This window comes from Sorghum bicolor, chromosome 2 (assembly GCF_000003195.3).
Source record: "Sorghum bicolor cultivar BTx623 chromosome 2, Sorghum_bicolor_NCBIv3, whole genome shotgun sequence".
In the NCBI taxonomy this organism is placed as follows: domain Eukaryota; kingdom Viridiplantae; phylum Streptophyta; class Magnoliopsida; order Poales; family Poaceae; genus Sorghum; species Sorghum bicolor.
The window spans coordinates 1,483,515-1,496,564 of record NC_012871.2 but is presented as its reverse complement, the minus strand read 5'-3'; the positions used below and the strand labels follow the sequence as shown (position 1 = coordinate 1,496,564).

At 47.1% G+C, this 13,050-nt stretch overlaps 3 protein-coding genes across 3 annotated transcripts; 2 read left to right on the top strand and 1 right to left on the bottom strand.

Moving 5' to 3' along the window:
• Positions 1,269–5,222, top strand: LOC8059871 (putative F-box/FBD/LRR-repeat protein At4g03220). Its single transcript, XM_021452148.1, has 3 exons — positions 1,269–2,430; positions 2,927–3,106; positions 4,625–5,222. The coding sequence occupies exons 1-3, from the start codon at positions 1,318–1,320 to the stop codon at positions 4,937–4,939; spliced, it is 1,608 nt and encodes a 535-aa protein (XP_021307823.1). The 5' UTR covers positions 1,269–1,317; the 3' UTR covers positions 4,940–5,222.
• On the top strand, positions 5,474–6,646 carry LOC8084277 (F-box/LRR-repeat protein At3g03360). The gene is made up of 2 exons (XM_021452545.1): positions 5,474–6,334; positions 6,461–6,646. The coding sequence occupies exons 1-2, from the start codon at positions 5,474–5,476 to the stop codon at positions 6,644–6,646; spliced, it is 1,047 nt and encodes a 348-aa protein (XP_021308220.1).
• Positions 7,998–10,747, bottom strand: LOC8084276 (L-ascorbate oxidase homolog). The gene is made up of 4 exons (XM_002459229.2): positions 10,291–10,747; positions 8,873–10,110; positions 8,678–8,756; positions 7,998–8,539 (listed from the first exon to the last, which is right to left on the bottom strand). The coding sequence occupies exons 1-4, from the start codon at positions 10,429–10,431 to the stop codon at positions 8,336–8,338; spliced, it is 1,662 nt and encodes a 553-aa protein (XP_002459274.2). The 5' UTR covers positions 10,432–10,747; the 3' UTR covers positions 7,998–8,335.

Sequence of the window (13,050 nt, the reverse complement as noted above, 5' to 3'; positions counted from 1 at the left end):
TGAAAAGTCATGGCTGAAAATACTATTCGCTGATATATTATGAGAAAAAATAATGATGGCTGGTAGAAAAGGTACGGCTTATAAGATAAGCGAATGGAGCCTAACACGCAAGCCCACACTCCACCTTCACTCGCTCGCTCGCTCCTTCTCTCCCTTCCTCCTTTCCTCTCTCCCTCTCTCTCTCTCTCCCTAGCGATCGGCAAGCTCCTCACAACGACGTCCTTCCCTCACCTGTGTCCCACTGCCTCACCACCACCACTCGCGTCGAACTCACCAGCCATGGTGGATCCGCCGAGGTAGGCCTTCTTCTCCTTCTCCTTACGCGTTAGGGTTTCGGCAAGCACCTCTCTTCTTCCCAAAATCCAACGGGCTTAGAAGGGAAGGGGGTTTGAGGAGGAAGGCTAGGCGGCAGTGGAGGCGACTAGGCCTGATCAGGGCGAGGGCGCGGCAATGGCGGCAAGAGGGAAAGAAGGTGGCACCATAGGTGAGCTTGGGTTTCGCGACAACAGAGGCAGTGGGTGGCTACATGAGCAAGAACCCTAGAGTCAAGGAGGAAGAAGACATTTTTTGTGACTAAGAAGCACAGTGCTATGTGGACGTGCGGGTGCACAGTCTAACGCACGGCCGTGTGTGACTTAGTCACATAAAAAAATAGTTAACACATTAGGCACGTCTAAAAAATAGTTAGATAAGTCTTGCATATCCTTAGAAAAATACAGAAGCTCTGATTTAAGACTAATGTCAAAATTTTGCTTGAAAAATTAGACATGCAAAATTAAAATAAACTCTAATTAAAATAAGAAAACTGGTTGTGGGCTTTTGGTAATTAATAAATCAAAAAAATTGTTGGAAGTTCTTTTCTTTATTTGAAATAAGTATATTAGAGTATGTTTGGTTTCGTTTGCTTTTAAACACATTAACTAAAATAAGTTAAAATAGTTTAGTCTCACTAATTACTGAAGAGTAACTAAAGTAATTTTAGTATGTAAAAGAGGGCCTTGTTTAGTTTCTTCTCGAAAAAATTCCGGGACACTGTAGTAGTTTCGTTTGTTTGTGGTAATTATTGTCTAATCATAGACTAACTAGGCTCAAAAGATTCGTCTTGTAAATTTTGACCAAACTGTGCAATTAGTTTTTATTTTTATTTATATTTAATACTTCATGCATATATCTAAAGATTCGATGTGACAGGAAATCTTAAAAAGTTTTTGGATTTTGGGTGGAAGTAAACAAGGCCGAGGTGAAACGCCCGTGAAAATGAAAATGGACAAATGCTGCGGCGGCGACTTTTCAATCCGATCCCCACCTCTCTGCTCCATGGGGCCCAGCTGCGGCGGCGGCGACAGCGACGGTGAGGTCGCCGCCAAGCAAATCCAATCCCCACCGTTCCGCTCCATGGGGCCCAGCTGCTGCGGCAGCGACGGCGGCGGCGACGGTGAGGTCGCCACCAAGCGTGCCAAGCTCTCCTCTGACGCCTCCGCCGGCGCCGGTAGCGAGGACCGCCTCAGCGCGCTTCCCGACGACATCCTGGTACTCATCGTCCGCTATCTCGGCACCCGCGCCGCCACGCGGACCAGCGTCCTCTCCCACCGCTGGCGCCGCGTCTGGGCCCTCCTCCCGGCGCTCCACTTCGGCTACGCTGAAGATCCCCGCCAGATCGGCCCCGCCCTCGAGGCTCACGAGGCAGCCCTCTTGGTCCTCTCCGTCTTGACCCGAGATGCGGACCCCGACTCCGTGTCGGCCTGGCTCCCCGTCGCCGCGCGCCGCCTCTCCGGCAGCCTCTTATTTCATAATACTGAGCCGGAGAGGAACGTTCAGGAAGGCGATGACGAGGAGGCCGCGCAGAGGGGCGCCTTTGAGCTCCCCTGCCTGGAGCGCGCCACGGAGGTCTTGCTTCACCTAGATTTCCTCGGCCTCGCCGTGCCGCCTGCCGGCGTCTTCGCTCGGCTCACCGAGCTGTGGCTGGATCGCGTTCGGCTCTACGGCCCGGGGGATCTCGGTGACGCGGTTTCCTGGCCGCGATGCCCGTGCCTGCAGAAGCTCACCGTCCGTGACGCCAGGGGGCTGGACAACCTCGCCATCCATTCCGATTCTCTCCGTCAAGTGGTCCTCACTGATCTGCAAGGCTTGCGGCAGCTCAACATTGTGGCGCCGGCTCTTGAGGAGTTGCAAGTTGCACACTGTTTCTTCTACAGTCGGAGCCAACCGGTTGCCAGCATCACTGCGCCTCAGCTGGCAACCCTTGCGTGGATGGAACCATATGATCCAAGCTCCGTCCATCTTGGCGAGATGAAACTTCTTCGATTACTGAGGCCTTTCTTCTTTATTGTTTATGGGCCTCACAGCTTTCCATACAACCAATCTTGTTTAAGTCTCTTGCGGCGTTTCAGGGTCATCGAATGTCTTACGCTCGGACTGGCCTATCCGTGGGTAAGTCCAGTACCTCTCTTACACGAATTTTCAGTGCGTACATGTTTTCCTTGCTTGTGCACGGATTTGAAAACTAAGGCATAAATGCAATCAGAGCTGTGTCCTAGAGCATCGATGCAATTGACACCAGCACAATATTCTTACATGGACAAGGAAGATAAAATTAAGTAGGAATACTATATTTAAGTCTTTGCTATTTGAACTTGAAAAGAATTTGTAGCTTCACTTCAAGTCAGGCATGCTTGGTTGGATGTTTGTCCAACAAAATTGTGGTGGTCATATACAACTTGCTTGGGACTATAAAGGATTTATGTTGGTAGAGAACTAGCTATGCAATTTTATTCTTCATACCCGCACTTAAGTTATATTGACCACCTCCTGCTTGGTAACTATAATGGTCACCTTATTAGAACTACTTAAGATGAGATGCTGTTACTCTTTGCAAATTTCAAGTATGACCCTTCTGTTTTTTTGGTAACTTCCCATGGACAAGCAGGACACAGATGACTATCACTATATGATGGAAGACATGACAATGCTACCGGACATCACGATTTTGCACCTGAATGTATTGGCACACGGACATGCTTTTGGGGCCAGCGCATTCCATGTTCTCAGGATGTGTTCTAGTATCAAAAAGCTGATGCTGTCATTTGTTCCTCCTACTTTGGTGGAGGTAAGGCTATCATTTGTATTTCTTGGCTCACCATGGCTTTATCTGTTAGTGCCCCTAGGCATTCGTTCTATATTTTGTCCGGAAGTTATGGCTCATATATCTCGTAATGTATATGTATGTATTTATGCATACACATAGCTTGTGTGATTATTCCCTAGTATGGCAGATTTTTCTGCATTTGCACCTATACCTCTTCCCTTTGGGGCTATGCAATATAGTTGAGTAGCATTCTAAAATAGGCGTATGGCGTCGCCTAGGCGTCAGCCATAAACGCCTAGGCGTTGTGAAGGGGGTCGGGTGCCGCGCCTCGCCACAACGCCTCAAAAACATTGACTATGCCAGCACTGTGCTCTATAGTTTACGGTTTTGACTGAGTGTTCTATTATTTAGGTTTCAAAATATTTGTTTTTATTGAATTATTGTCTGTCTGCCGTTGTTTCACAAAAAAATCTTCTTGAACATTATTGACATCATGTTTGCTGTACCACTTTCTCTTAGCTAACAACAGTCATATTGCCCGAAATCTGTTGGCTTCAAAGTAATGTCTGGGACGAATCCATTTGCAAATCTTGTGCTGCCTTTGATTGCATAGATCATTTTTCCAATTTCCTGTCTATTTAATCCATCCAACAATATTCTTATATTGACAAGGAAGAAAAAATTAAGTACTGAAGGGTGAAGGCATCCCATATTTAAGCCTTTCATTTTTGAATTAGGAAAAACAGTAGCTTCACTTCAAGTATGGCATGCCTGGTTGGCTGTTTGTCCAACACAAATTTTGAGGATATACGACTTGCTTGGGACTAATATTTGCTGGCTTAGAACTAGCCATGCAACTTTTTTATTCATGCTGGCAGTGAAGTTATAGCAACCACTTCCTGCATGGTGAGAGCAATGGCCACCTTGTTAGAACTACTTAAGATGATATGCTGTTGTGGGTTTCCAATTGTCATATATGACCCTTATTTTCTTTTGTGACTTTCCATGGCCACATAGTATGATAGATTTTTCAGCATTTGTACCTATACTTCCCATCCTACTATGCAATACAATTGAGTTGCGTTCTGTAATACTAATGACAACACTGTGCTTCTATAGTAACTGAATAGTTACATTGGAATTTGATCTTGACAATCAGGGGTTAGGAGATATTAGCAAGTATTGGTACATAAAAAAACAGTTGCAATTTTGCAAAGGCCCCCAATTTGTAAAAGGTTCCATATTTCCATTGCATAAGAATAGCCCTGTAGTCAGTAAAAAATCTCGTGAACATTTTTGACATCATATAGTCAGTAAAAAACTGTCTGATTTCCATCTTAGGTCAAAACAGTCATATTGTTGCAATCTGTTGGCTTCAAACTTCAAAGTGATATCCAGGATGAGTCCTTTTGCAATTATTGTCGTCCTTGATTTGCATATTTGGGCAATCAGACAGTTTTTGGAATTTCCTGTCTGTCCGTTCGACCCTACAATATCAGTTAATCTTACAGTTACAGTTTAATGTGTTTCTTGTTCCAGGCACAAGCTACATGCCCACCAGGTTGCATTTGCCATGAGCACCAAAACTGGGAAACCGAGCACTTGTTGTTGAATCGCCTCAAAGAAGTAGAAGTCACTCGGATGAGAGGATCTGAACATGAAGTTACTTTTGTGAAGCAGCTGTTCAATTGGGCGACTTCCTTAGAAAAGATGAGGGTAGTTTTCGACGAGCCGGTTACTGAAAGCGTCACCAAGGAGTTGTCCCAGGTGCTACGAAGCTTTGCTAGGCCGGAAATACGCATGGAAATCCACACGTATATGGAGGACTTTCTGAAGAACTCGAAGACTAATTAAGGCACCGGGGTTGTCGATTTGTCTCTGTAGTTTTCCTCTTTGGTATGTATGAACTTCTCATTTGCTGGCATGCTGAGGAGTGGAAGTCAAGACAGTCTTGTTTAGATCATCAGTACAATGACTCTGTAATGCACATTTACAAGCCTTTTATGTAGAATGCCCAGGATGATCTTTCTTCTATCACTAAAGCGCCTAATTAGGCTGTTGTAGCAGCAAATTTTCCCTGCAGTAACAGATAATTGTGTTTTTTTTATTTGTGCTGTAACAGAAAAATTTTCTTTTTTTTCCACTTCGTTCATTTATTTTTGAGCAATTTCCCACTTCGTTCATGAGTTTTTTTTTTGTTTTTTTTTGCCTAAAAACGGATTGGGCTGGGCCAGAAATATGGTCAGATGCCTCAGATTGGGCCAGACCAGAATCCTGGGCCCAAAAAAAGCAGATGTACGTATAACTGGACCTCCTGCCCGCTGGTGATCATCCCAGTTCACGACGTCCCGAAACCCCCACCGCCACCGGCCGCCGCGCCGCGCCGCCATGGGGGTCCTCACGACAGCAGAGAAAATGAAAGCGAGAAAGGTTGACCGGATCAGCAGCCTCCCCGATGGCGTCCTGGGCGACATCGTGTCCCTTCTCCCCACCAAAGACGGCGCCCGCACGCAGCTGCTCTCCTCCCGGTGGCGCCACCTATGGCGCTCCGCTCCTCTCAACCTCCACCTCCACGACGACGACGACGACGACCCATTGGGCCCCAGATTCCGTGCCAGCGAGGTCTCCCGCATCCTCTCTGCGCACCCTGGCCCCTGCCGCCGCTTCGCCATGTCTTTTCGCTACGCGAGCTACCATTATCCCACCACGGCGGCCGTGGATGCCTGGCTCCGTTCCCCCGCCCTCGATGACCTGCAGGAGCTCCTCCTGTTCTACCACTACCCTCGGCTTCCGCTGCCGCCATCACTACGCCGCTTCTCGTCGACGCTCCGTGCCGCTAGCTTCGGTGATTGTAGTTTCCCAGATGGAAACAACAGCAATGGCGGCGGCGCGCTGCTCTTGCCAGTTCTCGAGAGCCTGACCCTCTCCAACGTCAGCATCTCCGGGAGCGCTCTGCGTGCGTTGCTCGCCGGCTGCCCTGTCCTGCAGAGCTTCCTGCTCATTGGCACCACCTACGTCTCCTCTCGGTTGCAGATCGTGTCCCCTAGCCTCAGAAGCATCAAGGTGTCTTCTTATTGGAGAAGCCTCGAGCTCGTCATCGAGGACGCACCGTGTCTGGAAAGAATACATTTACAGTGTAAAGAGAAAACGCATATGAACATCTCGGTAATCTCCGCGCCAAGGTTGGCGATTTTGGGGGAACTCTGTGACAACACTCCTAGCCTTCAGTTTGGCACCACACTTCTTCAGGTATGGTATGGGCACCATTAATTCTCACTTTCACCAGCCTTCACAAGGGAAGGGATGATCCAATTAAGTCCCTTCTTCGCTTGATCAGGATGTTCTAATTAATCCGTTCTATGCTTGTTAACCCAGGGATCGACTGTTGTTACCATGGCGGATGCAGTAAACAGTGTGAAGGTTCTATCTTTATCTAGGGTGAAACTCTGTTTGGATGCGGCTATTAACTTACTGAAGTGCTTCCCCCACTTAGAGAAGTTGCACATCAAGGTGACTCCCTGCAGCACCATGGCCAAAGTGTGCATGAATCTACATGTTTGATCATTTACTATTTATATTGACGATTGTTTTAAAGCTAGGCTGACCATTGACACCATATCTTGTTCACATCCTTTTTCAGGCAACAAGTGTTTGTGTGGAAAATGCTTGGTATCAAACGAACCCGGAACGTATTGGCATCCTTAACATCCGTTTGAGGAAAATTGTGCTGGAAAATTATCAAGGAAGCAAATCACATGTTGACTTTGTCAACTTCTTCTTATCAAATGCGAGAGCGTTGGAGTCACTCGAGTTAGTAGTTAGAAACATTACTACCAAGAAGTGGATTGCAAGACAACAGAGGCTACTCCATATAAAGAGTGCTTCAAGGGATCCACAGGTCACTTTTGTGTCCCATAAAAAAACATAAAGAGACCAAGGAGTGCACGGGTCAGCACATGACCTTCTGCATGCTAAGCAAGTACATGGTATGTCAAGCGACCATTTTCAAAGGTTTTATTAGTAATTTAGTATACGGACATTTGGTTCTTAATTAGCTGAGACGAATATTCAGTGAGGTTAGCCATTTTGCCGTGTGTTGGCATTTGTTATCTCTTTTCTCAAATATTATAGGTTATCAACTGATTTTATGGTGATGTTATATTTCCTGTTAAATAGAGAAGGGCTCTTGAGATGTCCTTTGTCATTTTTCCAACTGGTTATCCCTAACAAAAATATATTTTTTGTTTCCTTACTAAATGAAAACCTCTTTCGTAAAGCCACGACAGTCATGCCGTTATTATATATATTATTATATGCCAAGGCCAATCTTGTTCCACGGTGAGCACTTGAAACTATGTGAACATATTTGATTTTGTATTCATATTCACTGGAAGCAAATCTCACATATTTCTCTGCATTCTCCTTCGGCTTTGCCTCTCTCTATGTTTTGTCTTGGTATTCAAACTAGACTGCTTATAAAAATATCAAGTTGCAAACAGATCCTTCAAAACATGTAAAATCTATTTATTTATTTATTTATTTAAAAAAATTGACACCAGAAATTTTAAGCATTATTTTTCAGAAGTTGAAAGCGCTTAACATCTCAATGGCTTAGATAACATGAAAGTACCATAGCAATTCATTCATCTGCTATGCATGCTATGAATGGATGAGATATGACCCCTCTGAAGCTATGTAAACTTCGATGATTGTTGTCAAGGTTTCTTGGGCTTCTTTGCAAGTAAGTAAGAACTGTTCAACTCGCAATGGAAGTGAAGTTCAGAATACTATAACCGCTACATTATTTCTACCTAATTCTAGAGTTTGGTTCACCATTTTGCAGCTTGAATTTTGGCTTTATAGACTCCTCTCTTTTTTTACTGACAGTCACAATCTCATAAACATAAACATCTAAATTAAAACCATAGCTTGTAGATATTTTTGAATCTTTCATCAACAATGCATGGAGAAGATCATTGGACACCTTCAACATTCAGCTGCCTGAGGTATTTCTTATCCACAGGCAAACTACAAGGAACAAAAATCACATACATCATCACCATCAAAGAATACTGGAGCAGCGCATTTGAGTTCTGCCTACAACAAAACACTCCTGTGACCTATCAATCTTGATTTTTCAGCTATATATAAGTAGTAGTATGGTTTATTCTACTCGACATGTACCGGGCGACGAACAATCTGACGAACCAAAGCCTTGGACAATGCAGTATGCTGCGGAATCTTGTTCTGTCAGTGTGGAAGGCCGACCGCCTTCCCACAGAGGATGGCGTCGGTCGGGATGGCGTACTCATTGGAGAAGCTCTGCTGCGGCGTCCACACCCTGAGGTAGAGCTGCTGGCCGAGGTACTGCCGGTCCCAGATCGCCGACCTCAGGTTCCACATCCCCTGGTTGTCCAGCGACACCAGGATCGCCGACCACCCGTTCGGATACACCTGATGCAATGCACGCAAGCATGGCAATTGGTTGCCATTGTTCAGTTTCAGTGTTTCAGCAATGTTCAGAGTAGTTCAGAGTTTGTTCGTTCTCGATTGAGGAATCTACTTTGATTTGAAGCTGGAAACTTTACATACCTGAACTGTGTGTCTTGCTTGTGCGTCGACCAAGTTGTATGTCTGCCGCTGCGTCTCATTCCACTGGCCATCGCCGTACCTGAAAACAAAATCCGGTGAGGAAGTCGGCAATGGTGTTTGTTTTTCAGAGTGAGCTCTGTTCGTCAATGGTGTCACTGTCAGACAGAGGAGAACGGAAATGAATGGGTCGCTCACCCTACAACCCAGAAGTCGTATCCGTCGAGGTGCCACGCCTGCAGCTCGCTCTCCGTGTTCTGGAACACGACCTCGACGAACTCGTGCAGGCCGAGCCTAAGCACGGGCGTCCCAGCACGCGGCGCCACCGCGCCGGCGCCGGCGGCGTCGGGCCGAGCGGGGAGCGTGTCCCAGTCAATGACGTCGGCGATGTTGTAGTTATCCGCGAGCTTGAGCGGCGTGTCGGGCACGACGAACGACACGCCGTTGACGGCGCACTGCCTCCGGCCGCCGGCGGGCGCGGATGAGCTGCTGGCGAGCACGAGCGTCCTGGACGTCGGGATGGCGCCGTAGTGGAACGAGCCCTGCGGGTTGGGGCGCGCCGCGCTGGCCGTGAGGTTCCACCGGAAGGACCGCGCCTGGTTCAGGGACCAGCCGTAGTCGAACGGAGCCGGGGCCGGAGGAAGTGGCCCCGGCGCGCGGGCCGTGGCGCCGGCGTAGTGCAGCGTGGCGACGGCCGTGAGCTCGGACTCGTTGTTGGTGAAGCGCGTGGACGCCACGACGGCGTAGTCGAGCGGCGGTTGGTCCAGCGTGACGAGGAACGCGAGCGACTGGCCGGCGTGGACGTCGAGGGAGTCGTAGACGTTCTGCACCGGGTGTGTCCCTTCCACCTCCACCAGCCGCAGCGCGTGGCCCTGGATCCGGACGTTGACGGAGGCCCTGAGCCCGACGTTGGACACCCGGAACAGGTACGTCCCGCCGCCGTTCCCGACGAACGTGGCTGCCCCGGACGGCGCGCCGTTGATGAGCAGGGCGTCGGGCGGCGGGAGCGCGGCGCCGCCGGTGGCGGCATCCAGCGCGTTCCTGAGGTCGACGTGGGGTGAGGCGGCGGCGTACCAGTCACCGACGAGGAGCGTGAAGTCCCCCGCGGGTGGCGGGTACGGGACGGGGATGGCGGGGCGCTGGTAGACGTTGAGCGCGCCGAAGCCGCCGGCGGCGCGGTGGAGGGCGAGGGAAGGGAAGTAGAAGAAGGTGCCGATCTGGTCCTTGGTCTGGAAATGGTAGGTGTAGTTGGCCCCCGGCGGGATGGCGCAGTTGGTGCCCGCGACGCCGTCCTGCCACGAGTTCTTGCGCTGCTTGATGCCGTTCCAGGTGAGGAGGAAAGGTTCGTCGAGGGCGTTGAGGACGGTGACGACGAGGTTGTCGTTGGTGACGCAGTCGATGCGTGGGCCTGGGAACTGCCCGTTGATCAGGATGCCCTGCAGGTGGTTGGAGACAGAGCATGGTGAGCGAGGGAGTGAGTTGAGTGGGCATGGCGGATTTGGGGGACCGGAACGAACAAGAATGCGATGCCACGAAACAGAAATGGCGGCGAGTGAAGGTTCGGTTCAGTTCAGATACATACTCACAGGAATGGAATGTGGTAGGAGCGAGCGTACCTGCTGGGTGGTGCCGAGCGGGGTGATGGGGCCGTAGGTGACGGTCCAGGTGAAGTAGCGGTAGGGGTCGTCGGCGCCGGCGAGTGACGCTGCCGCCACGGCGAGCAGGAGGAGGAATGGCGCGGGCGGAGGTGCCGCCATTGTCGCGGCCGGAGCGCAAGAAGAGTGGATCCTCTAGATCTGGCGGAAGGAGGAAGCACAGCAGCAGGCAGTGGAGTGGAGAGCAGAGCAGGACGAGAGGAAGGGAAGATGGTGAGGGAGGCAGCCTTTATAGCTGGAGCTGCTTTCGCTTTCGCTTTCGAGTGTTGCAATGCGGAAAGGAAACGCGTATTCAGTTGGAGCTTTGAATGGAAGAGGGAGGAGGCGAGGGCGAGGTGGTGGTGGTAAAGCAAAGCGGGCGGCCGGCCGGCGGCGGCGAGGAGAAGAGGAACAGCAGAGCAGACACACACAATGCGATAATGGGCGTTTCCGCGTCCGGCAGCGGCGGAAAGCCGGAGGAGCGGGACACAGAGGGACAGCGCCGGACAACCTGTCTCCCCTCTCTCCTGTCTCGGGCCTTGTCTAGGCCTGTTCAAAAAAAAAACAAAATAAATACGGTATTTAACAAATATTGTTTAATTATAGACTCATTAGGTTTAAAAAATTTATCTGCAAATTACAGATAAACTATATATTTAGTTATTAATTTTATTTATATTTAATACTTTATGTATGTGCCGCAAGATTCGATGTGACGAGAAATCTGAAAATGTTTTAGAAAGCCTTGTTTAGTTCTAAAAAAACTTTACAAAAAATTTTAGATTCTCTGTCACATCTAATCTTGCAGCGCATGTATAAAGCATTAAATATAATAAAATAATAACTAATTACACAGTGCTTGTAATTTGCGAGACGAATCTTTTAAGCCTAATTAGTTTATAATTGAACAATATTTGTCAAATACAAATGAAAGTGCTACATTATGCATTTTGCATTTTCGTTTGTATTTGATAAATATTGTCCTATCATGAACTAACTAGGCTTAAAAGATTTGTCTTGCAAATTACAGAAAAACTATAGAATTAGTTATTATTTTTTTATATATTTAGTACTTTGTACCTAAGATTCGACGTGATGAAAATTTTGATTTTTTTTTACATATTTTTTAAACTAAACAAGGCCTCACCCAACACGTGAATCGACACCATCGTACTACGTACAGAAAAGGTGACGAGAATTACTACTACACGTCCGTATCAACTTAGGATCCTAAAATTAAATGCTGAAAACACAAGTCAAACTATACAAGAAAATCTATATAGATTCATTATGGAAACATTTTATACCACCATATTAATAAAAGCTTAGACCATATTGTTATTTTATAAATATTTTTTAGTCAAAGTGTTACCGTGTCAATATATATCTAAATGGAATTTAAAGTGTAAGTGCATGTTTTTCTTTTGTGGCATTGAAAGAATGTTCTAGAATTTAGATACATCATTCTATTCTATAGCTAGCTATACTTAGCTTGGAAGACAATCGATTCACATGTAACCAATAACAACAGTGCAAAAAGGCGTAAAGGGGGCAAAAAAAAATGGTGCATCTTCAGTGCTATGGGACCACGATTCCATGAATGATGAACAATTAACTAAGTTGCTTTAGGGCTCGTTTGGTTGAGGCTTTGAGACGCCAGAAATTAATCCCGTACTCGCTTGGAATTCTTCCTTGGCTCATTTCCAGTCAAATGAATGGGGCCTTATTGTTTTATATTGCTTCGCAATTAAAAAGATAACACTAGCTATATTGAAGCTCTGAAATGTTTAGCACTAGTGTGTGGATCGATAATCATGAATTCTCAAGTTAGTACTACTTATTATTTTTATTTATGTGGAGAAGATATATGCTAACTCTTCGACCAATTAATCATTTGAAACATATTTTACATTTGTGTCAGAGTTTTACGGTTTTTAACTACTTTTTACATGTCATTTAACCTAAATACAATATTCCTAACTCAAGGACCAAATAGGCAACCATGGAGGGGGTGAATGTGGCCAACTGAAATTTCTTTCGAAATTGGCTGTTGTCCCAAATGAAACCCCCCCCCCCCCCCTAAAACACGCGGGTAGTGTCCTGAAGCCAACTGATGACTGGATGTCCCTGTGATAAGTGGAACACTCACCACAGAAGAAAATAATCAACTCTAATTGGGATGAAATTCGGTACGGAGGTAGATACATGTCACGAAGATAACCTCAAAGTTTGAAGATGAAACGAACAGCGGAACTCGAGGAATCCCACATCTTGTGCAAGAGCACGGTTTTTCTCCCGAAGCGTGTGAAGTAATGCTCTAAAAACAAACCATGAAAAAATACATTATATGCTTGGGGGCTTTGCTGTAGGGGGCTCGAGCCCCTCCCCCCTCCCATCATCGACTCGATGATAGATCCACCCCACCCTACCATCTATTGCATGCAAATGCTACACATATTGTGCATTTTGTTAGATGGTATATGCTCTCGGTCCTACACCCACTTTAGGCCTTGTTTGGATGTAGTCGGATTTGCATCAATCCACATGTGTTGGTGTGGATTGGAGTGAAACTTGAACTAAATTCCACCCCAATCCACTCCAACACATGTGGATTGAGGTGAATCCGATAACATCCAAACAAGGCCTTATGCAGGTTGTGGACGTTACCGGAGAGAACCCTCTGCTATGGATCTCTATTTCCGGATAAGGTTTTTGTCATACAAGTTTTTAATGTTGGGTGTT

Coding starts and splice junctions, on each gene's coding strand:
- LOC8059871 (XM_021452148.1), top strand. CDS start 1,318: ATGGGGCCCAGCTGCGGCGGCGGCGACAGCGACGGTGAGGTCGCCGCC. Junction 2,431..2,926: donor TCGGACTGGCCTATCCGTGG/GTAAGTCCAGTA, acceptor ATGGACAAGCAG/GACACAGATGACTATCACTA. Junction 3,107..4,624: donor TTCCTCCTACTTTGGTGGAG/GTAAGGCTATCA, acceptor TTCTTGTTCCAG/GCACAAGCTACATGCCCACC.
- LOC8084276 (XM_002459229.2), bottom strand. CDS start 10,431: ATGGCGGCACCTCCGCCCGCGCCATTCCTCCTCCTGCTCGCCGTGGCG. Junction 8,757..8,872: donor TACGACTTCTGGGTTGTAGG/GTGAGCGACCCA, acceptor TTTTGTTTTCAG/GTACGGCGATGGCCAGTGGA. Junction 8,540..8,677: donor AAGCAAGACACACAGTTCAG/GTATGTAAAGTT, acceptor GCATTGCATCAG/GTGTATCCGAACGGGTGGTC.
- LOC8084277 (XM_021452545.1), top strand. CDS start 5,474: ATGGGGGTCCTCACGACAGCAGAGAAAATGAAAGCGAGAAAGGTTGAC. Junction 6,335..6,460: donor TTGGCACCACACTTCTTCAG/GTATGGTATGGG, acceptor TTGTTAACCCAG/GGATCGACTGTTGTTACCAT.